Source organism: Schistocerca nitens, chromosome 9 (assembly GCF_023898315.1).
Source record: "Schistocerca nitens isolate TAMUIC-IGC-003100 chromosome 9, iqSchNite1.1, whole genome shotgun sequence".
Classification (NCBI taxonomy): domain Eukaryota; kingdom Metazoa; phylum Arthropoda; class Insecta; order Orthoptera; family Acrididae; genus Schistocerca; species Schistocerca nitens.
The window spans coordinates 55,065,403-55,084,867 of NC_064622.1; the positions used below are offsets into that span (position 1 = coordinate 55,065,403).

At 40.9% G+C, this 19,465-nt stretch overlaps 1 protein-coding gene across 3 annotated transcripts in view; it reads left to right on the forward strand.

The window, feature by feature from the left end:
* Window positions 1-4,349: 4,349 nt before the first annotated feature.
* Window positions 4,350-19,465, forward strand: part of LOC126203342 (protein angel homolog 2) — a 184,639-nt gene continuing 169,523 nt past the window's right edge. The window contains exons 1-2 of one of the 3 annotated variants that reach the window (XM_049937628.1): window positions 4,350-4,704; window positions 5,322-5,408. In XM_049937628.1, the coding sequence (XP_049793585.1) occupies window positions 4,647-4,704; window positions 5,322-5,408 (145 nt within the window). In that variant the 5' untranslated portion in view covers window positions 4,350-4,646. Of the gene's footprint in view, window positions 4,705-4,747; window positions 5,409-19,465 lie in introns of those variants that run through there. The other 2 variants (XM_049937629.1, XM_049937627.1) reach the window with 2 other exon arrangements.

A 19,465-nucleotide genomic window follows, 5' to 3' on the forward strand; every position in this document is an offset into this window, starting at 1 on the left:
AATATTAATAGTAGCATCAGACTTTTCACAGATAATGCACTTATATATAATGAAGTACTATCTGAAAGAAACTGTGTAGACATTGAGTTAGTTGTTCATAAGATGTAAAAGTTGGGCAAAGGTTACAACTTCCTTTAAATGTTCAGAAATGTAAAACTGTCCATATTACAAAACAAAAAAACTTAGTAACCTTTTACTATAATATTCATGAAATATGGTTGCGATTGGTCAACTCATACAAGTACCTGTATACAGGGTGTTACAAAAAGGTATGGCCAAACTTTCAGGAAACATTCCTCACACACTAAGAAAGAAAATATGTTATGTGGACATGTGTCCGGAAACGCTTACTTTCCATGTTAGAGCTCATTTTATTAGTTCTCTTCAAATCACATTAATCATGGAATGGAAACACACAGCAACAGAACGTACCAGCGTGACTTCAAACACTTTGTTACAGATGTTCAAACTGTCCTCCGTTAGCGAGGATACATGCATCCACCCTCCGTCGCATGGAATCCCTGATGTGCTGATGCAGCCCTGGAGAATGGCGTATTGTATCACAGCCGTCCACAATACGAGCACGAAGAGTCTCTACATTTGGTAGCGGGGTTGCGTTGACAAGAGTTTTCATATGCCCCCATAAATGAAAGTCAAGAGGGTTGAGGTCAGGAGAGCGTGGAGGCCATGGAATTGGTCCGCCTCTACCAATCCATCGGTCACCGAATCTGTTGTTGAGAAGCGTACGAACACTTCGACTGAAATGTGCAGGAGCTCCATCGTGCATGAACCACATGTTGTGTCGTACTTATAAAGGCACATGTTCTAGCAGCACAGGTAGAGTATCCCGTATGAAATCGTGATAATGTGCTCCATTGAGCGTAGGTGGAAGAACATGGGGCCCAATCAAGACATCAACAACAATGCCTGCCCAAACGTTCACAGAAAATCTGTGTTGATGACGTGATTGCACAATTGCGTGCGGATTCTCGTCAGTCCACACATGTTGAGTGTGAAAATTTATAATTTGATCACGTTGGAATGAAGCCTCATCCGTAAAGAGAACATTTGCACTGAAATGAGGATTGACACATTGTTGGATGAACCATTCACAGAGGTGTACCCGTGGAGGCCAATCAGCTGCTGATAGCGACTGCACACGCTGTACAGGGTACGGAAACAACTGGTTCTCCCGTAGCACTCTCCATACAGTGACATGGTCAGCGTTACCTTGTACAGCAGCAACTTCTCTGACGTTGACATTAGGGTTATCGTCAACTGCACGAAGAATTGCCTCGTCCATTGCAGGTGCCCTAGGTCTTACCCAGTCGCGAGTCATAGGCTGGAATGTTCCGTGCTCCCTAAGACGCCGATCAATTGCTTCGAACGTCTTCCTATCGGGACACCTTCGTTCTGGAAATATGACTCGATACAAACGTACCGCGCCACGGCTATTGCCCCGTGCTAATCCATACATCAAATGGGCAACTGTCAACTCCGCATTTGTAAACATTGCACTGACTGCAAAACCACGTTCGTGATGAACACTAACCTGTTGATGCTACGCACTGATGTGGTCGATGCTAGTACTGTAGAGCAATAGGTCGCATGTCAACACAAGCACCGAAGTCAACATTACCTTCCTTCAATTGGGCGAACTGGCGGTGAATCGATGAAGCACAGTACATACTGACGAAACTAAAATGAGCTCTAACATGGAAATTAAGCATTTCCGGACACATGTCCACATAACATCTTTTCTTTATTTGAGTGTGAGGAATGTTTGCTGAAAGTTTGGCCGTACCTTTTTGTAAGACCCTGTATAAAAAAATGTAGGGATACAAAAGATCACATAGTCTTAGTTGTAGGTAAAGCAGGTAGCAGTCTGCCTTTCATTGATAGAATGTTAGGGAAATGCAATCAATCTACAATGGAGACTCTAAACAAAACACTAGTGTGACCCATCTTAGAATATTGATCAAGTGTGTTGGTCTGATATAAAACAGGTCTAACAGCGGATATTGAATGGATACAAAGAAGGTCAGGACAAATGGTACTAGGTTTGTTCAGCCTGTGGGAGAGTGTCACAGAGATGCTGAAAGAACTGAACTGGCAGACACTTGAAGATAGATAGAAACTGTTATGTGAAAAGTTTTTAGAACCAATTTTAAGTGATGTATCTTGGAATATATTACGACCCCTATGTATCATTCTCATAGGGGTCATGAAGTCAAGATTAGACTAATTATAGCATGAAGAGAGGTATTTAAGCAACCATTCTTTCTCGACCTGTACATGAATGGAATGGGAGGAAGACCTAATAACTGGTAACATGGGACATAACCTCTGCAGTGCTCTTCACAGTGATTTACAGAATCAAGACGTTTTGTACAAAGGAGTTTACTCTCTCTCATTCACTTCACAACTGTACATTATGACAAAAGTCAATCAGACATTGTGGTTGACACACAAGGTGTCCCATAAGGTTTTGTGCTTGGACCTTTGCCTTTCACAGTATGATTTTCCCACTATGATGCCATGTAAGTCCATATTATATGCAGTCGACACCACCTTTGTTACAGGTGGTAGGGCCTCAGATACGCTAAAGCAGAAAAGTGCAGAACAACTCAGAATATCTAGTATATGATTCAGAATAAATGAATTACAAATTAACCACTCTAAACTATGAATACTCGTTTCAGATGTAACAATGGCAACTGCAGTGCCTTGGTTAAACTTCTTGGCGTTCACCTTGATCCAAAATTAAATTGAGAAACTGATACAAATTACATATGCACACAGTTAGGCAAAGTCACCTACCTGCTAAGTAAACTTTGGACTTGTGTAGCTGACAAGCTACTGCTGAACTCTTGTTATGCATTTTTTTCTTTTTTTTGACAGCCACCTCATGTATGTAGTGCTGCTAAGGGGAAGTTCCTCTGGAGCAGAAAGAATTTTATCTGGCATTGCAGGGGTAAGACACCACATACCATGTAGGGAATACTTAGTTCAAAATGCTGACAACTGCATCCCTGTTTATTATCACCTTCTTTGTGTATATCAATGAAAACCAAGATAGCCATGAACTGCAAGCTTCCATACATAAGTATGACACATGACAAAGACAGATGATTGAGATTCCAGTTACTAGGCTTAGAAAAACGAGAATAATTACATACACATGGATATAACATTATTTAATATGTTACCAACTACAGCATGCAGTGTATCACTCAATGTCTTCAGAAACATTACAAAAGGGTGAATTGAACAAAGAGTCTTCTATACAATAGAAGAATTTAAAATATGTTATAAAAAGTATCCATTCCATTGAAATTGCCTCATGATCTGACCTTTATTTTATTTCTTAAAATGTTTACTATATCCTACTGTTATCTTTTATTTTCATAATGCATTTATACTGAATGATTAATGTGTGTCAAGCATATCTCATCTACATTTGTTGAAATGTTTTGTCAGCATGTGTATTGCGTCACACATACTGTCTCTCCTTTTTTCATTCTGGATGACCCATCTAAATCTAATGATTATTCCATATGTCTAGTATGAACATACATTCCGTTAAAATGTTAACAATCTATCACTTACTATGCTGCTACACAATGTGCATGGGGACTGATGACCTCAGATGTTAAGTCCCATAGTGCTTAGAGCCGCAATGTGTGTAAAAGGACATCAACCCAAGAGGGGTGCTTAAAGATGGATCAATAAATCAGTCAATTAATCGATATATATGTTGATGATTATATAACTAATGGAATGGTCTGCTGTGTCTTGTGTGTTTATATTTCTAAAAGAAAAGTCTAAATATGCTTGTAGCTGCGTTTGTTTACAACAGTAACGCTACATGAAAACTTCTAGGTTTGGTGTAATGACGATATTTATTTATTTAAAATTATATAATTCGAAGGCTACATAAATACATGGAGTGTAACTGATTTGTACAAGTAGGCATAATTTGCAAAATATAATCTAAGACGGAAAAGTAGAAAACAATCAGACAGTCAAACAGTTCAAAAACTTTGCTTATCTGTATTGTTTATAAAAATTTATTATCGAACTCTCTCGTTTTCGACTATTTCTTCAACTCTTACATTTTATGTTGTGACTGGTCCGATAGCGAAGAAGCTTTGGGTCGGATACTTCAAGAATCATAAAGAAATAAATTAAACAAATATTACCAATGGTGACTCACTTACAAGGAAAATTTGTCTACAATACTGCACTATCCATTTCGATTTTGTCAGACTGTCAGATCCCATTACGCTCAGTGTCTACCTTCAGTGTATTGTTTTTGAACCTGCTTCTTTTGCAGATTTGTCTTTATATATTCTGAGACATTTATTGACATCTCGATAATTAGCAACTAAAATCTTAAAATTTTCTATCGAGCCAATGCCAAGTATCTAATACAGCTGCCTGGATTTCGCAGAGTTCTTCTGTCACGAATCGACTCAACGCTTTTCATCTGCGCCGTACGTGGCGTTTATCCAAACTGGCTATAACTACAGTATTAACTACATAATGCAGTCTTTGGCCATATATATTGGAATGAGTCTCTGAAAAGATGTTTGTAAACAATGTGTTAAATTTTTTTGTTCTTCGTTAAATTCTAGTTGTACAGTATGGAATGGACTGTTCACCCATATTTACCTTTTTATATTGCTGCGTTTCTGCAGTCAGGTTGGTTTAATGCAGTTAAAACTTTACACATTTAGTTCTACGGTTTTGCAACGTCTTTGACTAGTTTCCAAGTAAATCGGTATCGATGACAGTTTATTTTAGAGGATTGAACGGGGAGTAGTTACGAGCACACCGTCAGTTAGTACTTGAGAGATCGGACTCTCCTGTTTCTTTCTTTTTTTGCTTGGATATGGACTTCGTTTACCGTCCTGTGATTCTGTGTATAACTTAGTGCTTCCACGGACAATCACTAGCGATTTGGATGAGAGATTGTAGCTGACTCGTTATTCATCAAAAACGTTATCCACTTTAATTCACTAAATAAGACTCCAAAATTTTATTAGCTAAGTTTTACGTCTATGTAACTAATTTTGGACAGTTACGATATTAGTGACAAAGACTCTTACGTGATATATCTATTATTGCTTGGATTATGAACAATTAGATCAGTACGTGACAACACTTAACACCCCACATCAAAAGTTTGCTATGGTTTAAAATCACGTTGACAGCGAATAATTTTGTGTTAGTTGGTACATCCATGGTTCTTGCATTGAATCTGTTTAGAACAATAGCGTCAGTAAACTACCATATACAAAAAAGTGCCTTTTTGACAGCATATGTACGGGCGTGTGCCTACAATTCATATACAACGCCCAGGTGCAACACGCGCAAAAAGAAAAAGCGACGTATCATCTGCAGAGGTAAGATACGCTTTTCGTACTGTGCATTTTGGTTTGTTTGGTGTACGGTACAGTTTTTTTTTTTTTTTTTTTTTTTTTTTTTTTTTTTTTTTTTTTTTTTTAGAGAGAGCCTTCGCCTCGTGAATAGCCTGCTTAAATTATTGTTTAATTGTATACAGTTCCCGAAACTTAATATGATCGATAGTTACAGATTCCATATGTTTCGGCATGTTCAGGTTGGCCCAACAAAGTCATTTCACAAGCAGTTAATTGTTTTTTTGTCTTTCACCCGAGTGTCGACTTAAAGAGTTACAGCTTACCATTACTTAACTGATTCCTGAATTTCTACGGCCTTTGAATTTTATGACATCATAAAATGTTAGCTGTAGTTATCGGATGGATTTATCTTCTATATTTATTAAAATGCACGCCAGAACACTTATTTGCATGTGTTGTATGACACATGAGTCAACTTACCTTCCACGAGGAATGTTGAATGCACTCAGTGGGGCACAGCAATCAGTTGCCCATTTCTCTCAGGCTTTATTGAAGAAAATCTAAATTTCGGCTATTGCCTAGCCATTATCAATGCACTATTTCATAGTTTCAATACATGTCCCAGCCCTGTTGTTCGAGCTTTTATCACAGTTCATTCAAGACTAATTTATAATATACAGCACTAGCCAAAAACTAGATTTGCTTTAATAAAGTCTGAAAGGAAAGCACGAGAGTGTGCTGTGCTCCGTCATTTTGAAATATTTGTGTGTTAGTTGCGTAGACCCACTTTCAACTCACTCCAGTAAAGTCTTTCTGGGTAATCCGTATATAATTTTTCAGCCGGTTTTGTTGTGAATAAAAAAGCACACCTATTGAAAAATAGTAATACAGTTTTTCGTTTGCATGGTGAGGCTGTGTATTTCTCACATCTCAAACACATATGCAGGTTACCATGCAAAAGATTGCTGTGGGCAAGGCAATATTGTGTGAACAGAAGATTGAACTTGGTGTGCCACAGTGACCAGTCCTGTCCCCCCTCCTGTTGCTAGCTTTTGTACATGATCTAAGCTCTTGTGGACAATTCTTGCAATTTGAAGATGAAGCAACATTGTGCTCAGACTGCATCAATACTTGCAACGTTGAAGGAGAAGTAGAACTTATGTTTGATGTGATGTAAAAATGATTTGTTATTAACAAAATGAAAAAAAAAACAAAAAGAATTGGTTTGTAGCCTCAATGACAAAGGCTACCTGTACTGTGCTGAGGATGTGATATTCTGGCTTTCGTTGCTATTTCACGTGGCACACACTGCACATCTGTGTAAGAAATTTTCACCAGTCACATCCCAAGTGAGAAAACTGAAACATTTGATAAATGGTCAGTATCTGTTAATGGTAGCCCTGTATTATTCACTGTCATATCTGCTATGGTCTGTTGCTATAGAGTCACCCTGCAGGCTCCAAGAATGCACTGTTACACTAAAAAAAGTGGTAAAACAGGAAACTGGGCAACTACAAACACATCTTCACTCATACAAGAGTGATAATTTTCAGTCAATCTGTTTTCAGATGTCTTAGAATGTGAAGAGAAATCGTGACAGTTTTCCAGCAGTGCGTAGGCTGCTATGAAAACCTTCAGTCATCTACAAACTGCAATGCAGTCCTTGGAATTGGTGAAATTTTGAGGAAATGTGTCGCACAACCTACACCAAAAACCTCTATTCTGTTTGAATGAATTCTTTGACACTGAAACAGAAAATTTGAATGTCTAAACAGTACACTTCTTTATGAAATCAGTTTACTGTTTAGTGAGCGCATAGTTGTAAAAAAATTACTTAATGATATGTAAGGATTGTACTATACTTTTGGTAATTCGTTGTTGTGTACTGATGCTTGTGTAGTCTTAGCTTTGTAATTGATGTATTCTGTTCGGTCACGACTGGTGAGGATGTAGTTATGGTAACCAATTTTTATGCATCTTAAGAAAGACATGTATATAAACTATGATTAAAGTGTGCATCCCCTTTGTAACTTTTGGCAGTGCCACACCCCTTACCCTGCACACACTCAGAGAGAGCTTTTTACGTACTGTTCAGTGTTCGCTTCTCTAGTTTTTAGCTCACAGTCCTTGAAATTGGACCGTATTTTCTTACTAAGCTTCAAAGCTATGTAATGCAGGGTATTTTCAAACAGTCTAAGTCTGTAGCAAGGCAGCATATTGTATGATCTGTGCTGTGGTCCATAAGCATGTGTAAAAGAATTTCCTTCGAAAAGTTGGTATTTTAGCTCAAAGAGAAGTATTTCATGCTAAAATATAAAAGGAGTTCTTGTTATGCTAAGGCTTTTGAATAATGTTTTGCATCATTGCCTGTTGTTTGTTCCCACCATAGCTCTGATAATATTTCCTGTAGCTTGTGCCCTCTGAGGTGGTTTGCTTTTATAACTAGCTGAAACATTACCCCCATATCTAATAACTGATGTAGAATATGCATGGTAAACAATTAACAGCTGTCAATTACATAATGTAGAACTCTCATTCCACAAACAAAGCTGTTTGCTCCACTAAGCAAACCACATGAATATAATGATATTTCTGGAGACTGAAAATATCCTCCATAGGAATTGACAAGGGTTCCAAAAACAGTGATTGTAGGAAACCCTGCTAGCTCGGTTTATCCATGAGACCCAGAAAGCACTATATACAGGCATCCAGATAGATGCTGTGTTCCTGGACTTCTGGAAGGCATTTGATACAGTTCTGCACTGCCACTTAATAAACATAATGAGTATGCTGATTATCAGATCACATGTGTGATTGGATTAAAGAGTTTCTAACAGACAGAAATCATCATGTCGTTCTGAACAGAGAGAAGTCTCCAGACGTAAAAGTTAACTTAGGGCATGCCCCAGGGGAGTATTATTGGACCATTACTTTTCACAATAGGCCTATATGTGAATGACCTAGTGGATAATGTCAGAAGTTCCATGAGGTTTTTCGTGACTAATACTTTCGCAACCCTAGAAAAGTGCAGCAGAATGGCGGAAGACCTGCAGAGAATCGGTGCTCGGTGCAGGGAGTGGCAGTTGACCCCCAACGTAAACAAATGAAACATATTTTGAATATACAGATAGAGAGACCAATTGTATGATTAACAATTGCAGAATGATCACTGGAAGCAGTTACTTCTTTGAAATATGTAGGCTTATATATACAGAGTGATTTAAAGTGGAATGACCACATAAAATTAATCCTGGTAAGGCAGATGCCTGATCGATTTTCATTGGATGAATCCTTAGAAGATGTAGTCTGCCAACAAAGGAAGTAGCTTACAAAACATGAATATTGCTCATCAGTCTGGAATCTATCCCAAATAAGAGTGACAGAGGAAATAGACAAGACCCAAAGAAGTGCAACACTTTTCTTTATAGATTCATTTGGTAAAATATCCTGAGGATGCTCAGCCAGCTCAGTGGCAGATACTACTAGAAAGGCATTCTGCATTATGGAAAGGTTTACTGTTAAAATTCATAGAAAGGATGTCCCTAGAAGAGTCGGCCAATATTTTGCTTCCTCCTATGTATACACCGCGAAAAGACCATGAAGATAAAATTGAGAGATTTGAGCTTATACAGAGGCTCATCACAATTGTTCTTCCCATGAATCATTCAAATGGCTCTGAGCACTATGGGACTTAACTTCTAAGGTCATCAGTCCCCTAGAACATAGAACTACTTAAACCTAACTAACCTAAGGACATCACACACATCCATGCCCAAGGCAGGATTCGAACCTGCGACCGTAGCGGTCGCGCGGTTCCCGACTGTAGCGCCTTTAACCGCTTGGCCATCACGGCCGGCATGAATCATTCGCGACTGATACAGGAATATGGGGAAGTGACACTGATACTCATAAGGTGGCCTCTGGAGAATAGGTGTAGATGCAGAAATCAGAATATGTTAGGATTCTGCAACAATAGCTAGAAGAGGGCCATTTTATTATTATCGAATGGCGAAAATCATTGTGCGTAGGAGTGATTTTCTGTTATCAGTGGTAGGGTAGGTTGAGGTAATTTAAGAGGAAGCCTCACCACTCCTACAGAAATCTGAATTTTTATCAAATTACTTTTCTTTGACAACAGTGTTTCTCATGCAGTTGTATATGTTGTGAATGGAATTAGTTCCCTAATATGTTTCCAGCAGTATTGGTTTAGAAAATGTAGCAAGAAATTGACATAAAATTTCATCAACTTCCAAATTTAATTTCCCATTGTGTTACAGTAACAGCTAATTAAGTAAGATTTAAATTTCATAGACATTAGTGGGGCAGAGGAGGAAATTTCTGGACAAAATAAACTGGAGATTTTTTCATATGCTTGGAGATAATTTTCAGGTGGAGTATAGTGAGTGGTCATACAAGATAAAGTTCGATTTATCTTTAAAAAAAGGTGTCAATTATTGTAAAAAAAATGATTGAACACACATCAAGAAAGGTAGCCTATACCTACCCATAGGTCCATCTACTAAGAGCAACTGCAGAAGTGAAAGAAAATCTCAGTTTTACTTAAAAGTGAACATGAACAGTCGCAATCACAAGAAACTTCTTTTTTAAATGTCCATCTTCAGACCTGCCACAGTGATGATAGATGGTGGCGGTAAACAAGCAGGCGCTATGACTCCACAACAGTGAGCAGTTTGCATTTGTGGCATCAGAGCACCTGCTTTTACTGACGCCTTCTACCATCATGTTGGTAGGTCTGAAGATGGTCTAAAACAGACCAAAACTGGTACCCCCCCCCAAAAAAAGGGGGGGGGGGTTCCTTGCGGTTGTGGTCATTCATGTCCTTTATGTATATATATATATTTCCCAAGAGAAAAGTTCTCAAAAATTACTGAAAATCTCAGCGTAATTATGCCAAGAAATATGGACTAAAAAAAAGGACTTGTTATTTTCACATCTCAAAGGACTAGGAAGTAGCACAACTGGAAAGAAGCCATTTATTCCAGAAGATGAAGAAGTGGAACTAGCAGACTCACTGAAATGTGTGACAAAGGGGGATTTGGACTAATAAAAGGAAGTGAAAGATGCTATAAAAATGTGTGTGGCTGAGCACAACATTCATACTCCTTTTACCAATAACAGGCCAGGAAAGTCTGGTTCCAAAAGTTAAAACACTGTGATTTTGACAGTGAAGAAAGCAGAGCCCTTACTCCTCGCAAGAAGAGATGTTGCAGATAATCCAGTCATGATTTATATATTATATGACTAGGTGAAAGACTTAATGGAGCGACTGGGTATAAAAGATGATCTGAAATGTATTTACTGTCTTGATAAGACTACTAGTTTCTGCCCAAATAATGCACATTGTTTCATAATTATGTAATAAATACAGCAGCAGATTGTTTTGGCAAATAACATTCAGTCCTGTAGTTATCACATTTAGTACTCATAAGAGTCCTTCAAATAATCCAGGACCAAGCGAGGCGGCGCAGTGGTTGGCACACTGGACTCACATTTGGCCGGACAGCGGTTTAAACCCACATCCGGTCATCCTGTTTTAGGTTTTTCGTGATTTCTGTAAATCGTTTCGGGCAAATTCTGGGATGTTTCCTTTATAAGGGCACGGCAGACTTCATTCCTCATCCTTCACTAATCTGATGAGACTGATGACCTCACTGTTTGGTTCCCTCGACCCAAATCAGTCATCCAGCCAACCATTAATCCAGGAAGCTGCTATCAGAAAATTTCTCCTAGAATGTCTATTCCATAGGGGAGATTTGGAACCTTTTTTTGAAATTTAATGTCTTAGTGAGATAGTATGGAATTTTCTCCAGGTAAGTGTTAGTCATGTGAGAAGATCACTCACAAAAAATGCATACTTAGGGGGAAAAAAAGCAATGAGCATCAGAATTATATCAAAAGTTACATTATTGTCTGAAAATTACCCCCTGGTTACCCTATCTCAGAGCAGTTGTGGGTATCAGTTACATATTGCATATATCATCTGAAGTGATCTACCATATATTGGGGCTTGTTGGCTTTAAGAGATGGAACTGAGATGGAATAACAAAAATTTGAAAAAGGCACATGGAAAAACAATTGCAAGATACTGTTAGCCATTGGACACACACACACACACTGCCATTGTCATTTCTGGGTGCTAACGCCCGTGCACCTGGTTGAGCAGTGTTATTTGCTTGGTTGGGGTGTGAGGTGAGGAGTGGGAGGGAGAACAGGGTAGGGGTGGGGGAAGATGCTAGTCCTGCATGTGGGAGTGTGCAGGGATGCTATGGGACAGGATAGAGGACTGCTAGGTGCTTCATTGTCAAGGTGTGTGTGTGAGGGGGGTGGGAGGGGGACGGCGGCGAGAGGGTTGCAAAGTGGAGAGGACAGAAGTAGAGATGTGGAAAGGACTGTGCTGTTGTGCTGGCAGGATGGAAGGTTTTTGTAGGGCTGCATTGGCAGCAAGTAGAGGGATAGGCAGTGGAGGACGACAAAATTGAGGCCGGGGGGGGGGGGGGGGGGTAATGTCAACCAAACTGGTGTTGGGTGGCATGCTCAGCAGCTGGGTGGTCCAGCTCTCTCTTGGTCAAAGTTTCGTGGTTGTCATTCGTGCAGATATATATGAGGGCTGTTCAATAAAGAATGATCTGTTTTTTTATGGTCATAATTTCTCGTGGTAAAATTTAATCGTATGATATTCTGTTAGGTTAATGTGCAACAAACGCGCCATAATAGTTTCACTGTTAGGACTCCTGGTTCCTACATGTGAGTGGCAGGCAAGGTCAGACATGTTCATTATCGCCTGCCGCTGCAAAGGAGGTAACACACGAGGAACAATATGCAGCTTTGAAATTCTGCTTTCTTCTCGACAGATCTTCAGCTGAGGCCTATACAATGTTACAGGAGACCTATGGAGTGTCTGTTCTTCCCTACAGCTCAGCTCAAATGTGGTTTAAAATGTTTAAAGAGGGGAGATAACCAATTTCAAAGCTCCAGGTACTGTTCTTACAGAATAAAACATCAACACTGCTGCTGTCATTGTAAGAGAGGATCGACAAATTACCTTAAGATCAATTTCTGAAATACTGAACATTTCATTGGGTGCCACCCACACATTGTTGACAGACAAATCACATGACACTTGTTTGTGCACGATGGATTCCAAGACTATTGATTCCCGAACAAAAGGACATTCACGTGCAGATCTTCATGCAGTTAAAGTTGATGTTAGAGGAAGATCCGAAGGTTCTTTCAAATGTAATCACTGCTGATGAAACTTGGCTACATCATTTTGATCCTGAGAGCAAACAGTGTGGAAATCTCCTTCATATCCAATCCCCCAAAAAAGCAAGTGGTTGCTTCTGCTGGGAAAGTTATGGTTTATCAGCATGTTGTACCTGCCCACAAATCAGTAACTGGACAATACTACAGGAATGTCCTGCACGTGCATATCAGGTGCAAAAGACCACATTTCCGTGAAGCAGGCTGGATGCTGCACCACGATAATGCATGGCCACATATTGCCAATGTTGTTGCTGAATATCTTGCAAAAATCAACGTAAAGTGCATCCCTCACCTTCCCTATAGTCCTGTTTAGACCCATGTGACTTTTCTCTATTCCCTAACATGAAGAAACGCCTTCGTGGCAGGCATCAATCGTTAGGAGCTGTGGTGAATGCTGCGGACACAATTTTGAAGGACCTCTCAAAAAATTGTTTCCAGCATGTATTTGAAGACTGGCAGAAATGCTGGGATAAGTGCATTGCATTCATGGGAAACTACTTTGAGAAGGACCATCAAAATTATGAGGATGAGTAAAGGTATGTTATCCAAAAAATAAATAAATAAATATGATCATTCTTTATTGAACAGCCCCCGAGCCCTCGTAGCTTTCTAGTGGTCATTCTGAGTGGAATGCGGTGCAGTGGTTGCAGCTAAGTTGGTAGACCACGTGGCTGCTTTCACAGATGCCATGCCTTTGATGGGGTGGGAGAGACCTTGGACAGGGCTTAATCTCCAGAATGAGATTTTCACTCTGCAGCAGAGTGTGCGCTGATATGAAACTTCCTGGCAGATTAAAACTGTGTGCCGGACCGAGACTCGAACTCGGGACCTTTGCCTTTCGCGGGCAAGTGCTCTACCATCTGAGCTTGCCCGCGAAAGGCAAAGGTCCCGAGTTTGAGTCTCGGTCCGGCTTACAGTTTTAATCTGCCAGGAAGTTTCAGGGCTTAATCTGTTGCATTGATATGATCCATGAGGCAAGGGATTGAGAGCAGGGCTGGAATAGGATCAGATAAGTATACTGCATAGTTTGGGTGATTGGCAGAATACCACTATGAGAGTAGTGAGGAGAGTAGTGGGAAGGATTTTATTTTACGGCACAATGAGAGGTAGTCAGAACCCTGGCAGAGAATCTGACTCAGGTGCTCCATTCCTGGGTGATAGTGAGACACAAGGCAGTGCTGCTCTGTTAATGGACAATGGTTGGGGGAGATGGTAGGTGACTGGGAAGCAAGGCATGTGAGAATTGTTTCTGGACAAGATGGGGTGGGTAATTTTGGTCTGTGAAAGCCTCAGTGAAATCTTTTACGTATATGAAGAGGGTCTCCTTGTCAATACAGATATGAACATCATGGGTGGTATGGAAGAGAGTTCTTGGTGTGGAATGGATGCAGCTGTTGTGTAGGTATTGTTGGCAATTTGATGTGGAGACAGATACTGATGTAGCTGTCCTTGAAGTGGAGATAGGTATGGAGGAAAGGCTGAGGAGGACCATGTGAAGCAAATGGGGAGAAGATGTTTTATTCTTCGTTGTTGTGAAACTTCACGGCGACTAAAACTATGTACCAAAACTGGGCTTAAACCCATGAGTTTGCTTTTTGTAGGCAGAGCTCTTGCTATCGGAGTTATCCAGGCATGTATCACAGTCTAGCCTCCCAGGTTCACTTCTGCTGGTAATTCTCTCATACTTGCTAACTTTCACAGAAGCTCTCTACTGGACTAGCACTTGTGGAAGAAAGGATAGTGTGGAGAAATGGCTTGCTCACATCACATGGGATTGTTTACGCAATGAATCTTTCATTCTTCATTGGAGTGTACATATTTTTGAAATTTCATGGCAGGTTAAAATTGGTTACACCATGTCTCTGCAGTATCCTATTTTCCAGGGATACCAGTGCAGCAGTGTATGCAGGAGAGTATTGCACATGTTTTTCTACTGACAAAGCAAGGGATTGAGAGCAGTGGTGGAATGGGGTCAGATAAGTATACTGCATAGTTCGGGTGATTGGCAGAATACCTCTATGAGAGGAGTAAGGGGGATAGTGGGAAGGATCTCATTTTACAGCACAACGAGAGGTATTCAGAATCATGGTGGAGCAGCTCTTCAGTTTGTGTGCTCTTGTCTTCACACTCCTCACAGGAGCAGTACATACTGCACTGAAGGATATCTTCAGATTATTTATACGTAATGTCAGTTCTTAAAACTTTTTAAGTGTGCTTTCACAGGAGAATACTGCCCGTCTTCAAGTGTCTGCAAATTGAAGTTTATCAACATTTTCATGCCACCGTTTAAGTGAGTCAAACAAATCTGGGACCTCCACACTCCTTTTTATAGCTTAGATATCCTCCTGTTAGTCCTGTGTGGCAGGGCCCCCAAAAACTTTAGCAGTATTGTAATATGGGACACATAGTTGATACACTGTGTGATCAAAAGTATCTAGACACCTGGCTGAAAATGACTTAAAAGTTCGTGGTGCCCTCCATCGGTGATGCTGGAATTCAATATCATGTTTGCCCACTCTTACAGGCATACGTACAATCAAGTGCTGGAAAGTTTCTTAGGTTTCTTGGGGAATGGCAGCCCATTCTTCACGGAGTGCTGCACAGAGGAGAGGTATCGATGTCGGTCAGTGAGGCCTAGCACAAAGGACTCTGTACAGGCCAGTCCATTGCAGGGATGTTATTGTCGTGTAACCCCTCCGGCACGGGCCGTGGATTATGATAATGTGCTTGATCGTGTTGAAAGATGCAGTCGCCATCCCTGAATTGCTCTTCAACAGTGGGAAGCAAGAAGGTGCTTAAAACATCAATGTAGGCCTGTGCTTTAATAGTGCCACACAAAACAACAAGGGGTGCAAGCCCCCTTCATGAAAAACACGACCACACCATAACACCGCCACTTCTGAATTTTACTGTTCACACTACACACGCTGGCAGATGACGTTCACCGGGCATTCGCCATACCCACACCCTGCCTTCGGATCGCACATTGTGTACCATGATTTGTCACTCCACATGCTTTTCTGCTGTTCGATCGTCCAATGCTTACACTCATTATACCAAGCGAGGTGCCATTTGACATTTACCGGTGTGATGTATGGCTTACGAGCAGCCGCTCGACCATGAAATCAAAGTTTTCTCACCTTCCGCCTAACTGTCATAGTACTTGCAGTGGATCCTGATTCAGTTTGGAATTCCTGTGAGATGGTCAGGATAGATGTCTACCTATTACACATTACGACCCTCTTCAACTGTTGGCATCATCTGTCAGTCAACAGACGAGGTCTGCCTGTACACTTTTGTGTTGTGTGGATCCCTTCACGTTTCCACTTCACTATCACATTGGAAACAGTGGGCCTCGGGATGTTTAGGAGTGTGGATATCTTGTGTACAGACGTGTGACACAAGTGACACTCAATCACCTGACCTCATTCAAAGTTTGTGAGTTCCGTGGAGTGTCCCATTCTGCTCTCTCACAATATCTAATGACTACTGATGTCGCTGGTATGGAGTACCTGGCAGTAGGTGGCAGCACAATGCAACTAATATGAGAAACATGTTTTTGGGGGTGTCCAGATACGTTTGATCACACAGTGTATGTAAGCAGTCTCCTGTGTAGACTGACTGCATTTTCCCCTATATATTGCCAATGAATTAAAGTCTTCCACGAGCCTTACCTATGACCAAGCCCATATGATCATTACGTATACTGCCAGAAAAATAGGAAGTACCCTTATAGATGCTTCTAACTCACTCAAGATTTGTTTTTGCAACAGTGCATACAGAATACGTGAAATAATTACATTTAAAGATCAACAGTTCAAGCGGTTGTAAGGTAACAGGCGTTGAACCGTGCTGGAACACCAATAATACTACACGGTGTAGCCTCCACAGGTGGCAATGCAGGCACTGACTCTGGCATGCAGTTGATCACACAGATGGCGAATACTGTCCAGCGGTACAATTATGCCACATCCACTCAACCTTTTCACATACTTCTGAAGAGTGGTAGGTTGACGAGTTGGACGAGTCACTTCTCATCCCATCATATCCCACATATGCTCGATTGGAGACAAGCCCTGAAAGTTGCTGCATGTCTTCAGGAGCACATTGAGTTTCAGAAGCAGTGGTGGGACAAGCATTAGCCTTTAGAACAACACATCACCTTCCTGTTGCAAGAATGGCAAAAGCATGGGTCTAACAACATTCTGCATGTACCGAGCACTGGTTAGTGTCCCTTTCAGAAATATCAAAGTGGAACAGTCACACTCCAGACCAAACGGCCTGGGTTGTGGCCAGCATGTCTTTGACTAATGCACTCTACAAGATAGCACTCAGCTGGACTGTGTTATACGTGCAAACTACCATCACTTGCTTATAGGCGAAATGTGCTTTCATCGCTGAAGACCACGGTGTGCTGTTGCACTTGCAAGTGATTCTCTCACTGCACCAGTCAAGTAGTACGCGTTGACGCTGTGGCGTAAGTGGAAGACGGGCTATAGGTGCACATGCCTGTAGTGCCACTGCTAATAACCGGTTCACAACAGTTCATTTTGACATGTCTGGGCTCACAAGCCCTCCTATTGGTGCTATAGTAGCTGTACAATAGTAGCTATACAATCTGCCACGACTGCCCTAACAATACTGTGATACTGGAGGCGTCTGTGCTTCATGGATGTCCAGAAGCTTGTCTGCGTGTGTGAGAATGTTCATGTAATCACTGATATCAGCAGCACTGCGCAACCAACACAGCACATCCAGCCTGTGTGGCAATTCCCCAGAAAAGACCTTCCTGCCACACAGAAGGACACAGTTTGACCCCGTTCAAACTCACTCAGTTGGTCGTAGGAAGCAAGAGTGTGTCTCCGTGGTACGGTTGCCTATTTGCATCACACTGAGCCTTCTGGCTGTGAGCATTCCTTGTTAAAGACTAGACACAGATGGCAATCTGGTAGCTATGCTCCTACGCTAACTGTTGGCGGACAATGCTGAAACTGTTGTCAATCCATCTACTATCCCCAGCTAGCACATGCCATCATTGGATCAAAACCAACGTCTTTCCAGGTGTACCTTTTTTTTAAAAAGACAATGTATAATATCTACACCCTGGTTGTGTGAGTTGATTAATTCCAAATGCAGTTCATTCATATTGTAGGCATATGATACTATTACTTTATGTATTTGTTGGAGTGCACAGTTTTACATTTCTGAACGTTTATAACAGGTGGCCAGTCTTAGGACCATTTTGAAATTTCATCAGAATCTGACTGAATATTTCTGCAGTTTGTTTTCAGAAGTAACTTGATTATAGGTAATTGCTTTATTCGCAAAAATTCTGATGATGCTATTAATATTGTCCACCTGGTTATTAGCATACAGCGTGAGCAACAACGGTCCCAACAGACTTCCCTGGGTCATGCTTGGCATTACTTATAGAACTGTCAATGACTTTCCATCATTGATAACCTGTTTCATCCTCCCTACCAAGAAATCATCAGTCCAATCAAATTTGGTTTGCTACCTTGTATAATTATTCTTCTGTTAAAAAATATTTATGTTGTGATGACTCAAATGCTTTTGAAAAGTCAAAAAATAATGTGTATACCTGATTACCTTGGGCTGTGGTTTTCAGGATGTCACGTGAGAAGAGACCAAGTTCCATTGCACTCTATCCGTGTTCACAGAATCCATACTGATTAGTATGGAGGTCCTTCTGGTCTAGATGCTGCTTTGTGTTTGCTATGCTCTAGGATTCTGCAACAGATGTACATCAGTGCAATTGAATGGTAGTTTTGTAGATCAGTTCTTCTACCTTTCCATTAGATGGGTGTGACGTGTGCTTTCTTCGAGTCACTGGATACAATATTTTTGTTCAACTGTTCTAGCATATATTGTGATTCAGAAGGGAGTTAACAGCCGCGCGGTCTAAGGCGTCTTGTCACGGTCCGCGCGGCTCCCGCCGTCGGAGGTTCGAATCCGCCCTTGTCCTTAGCGTAAGTTAGTTTAAGTTAGATTAAGCAGTGCGTAAACTTAGGGACCGATGACCTCAGCAGTTTGGTCCCATAAGACCTACCCACAAATTTCCTAGGGAGTTAACTCGTCAGCATATGTGACAAGGAATCTGTTGATCCCGTGAGAATTTTTAACATGTTGTTGTTGTTGTTGTTGTTGTGGTCTTCAGTCCTGAGACTGGTTTGATGCAGCTCTCCATGCTACTGTATCCTGTGCAAGCTTCTTCATCTCCCAGTACTTACTGCAACCTACATCCTTCTGAATCTGCTTTAGTGTATTCATCTCTTGGTCTCCCTCTACCATTTTTACCCTCCATGCTGCCCTCCAACGCTAAATTTGTGATCCCTTGATGCCTCAGAACATGCCCTACCAACCGGTCCCTTCTTCTTGTCAAGTTGTGCCACAAACTCCTCTTATCCCCTATTCTATTCAATACCTCCTCATTAGTTACGTGATCTACCCATCTAATCTTCAGCATTCTTCTGTAGCACCACATTTCGAAAGCTTCTATTCTCTTCTTGTCCAAACTATTTATCGTCCATGTTTCACTTCCATACATGGCTACACTCCATACAAATACTTTCAGAAACGACTTCGTGACACTTAAATCTATAGGCCTACTCGATGTTAACAAATTTCTCTTCTTCAGAAACACTTTCCTTGCCATTGCCAGTCCACATTTTATATCCTCTCTACTTCAACCATCATCAGTTATTTTGCTCCCCAAATAGCAAAACTCCTTTACTACTTTGTGTCTCATTTCCTAATCTAATTCCCTCAGCATCACC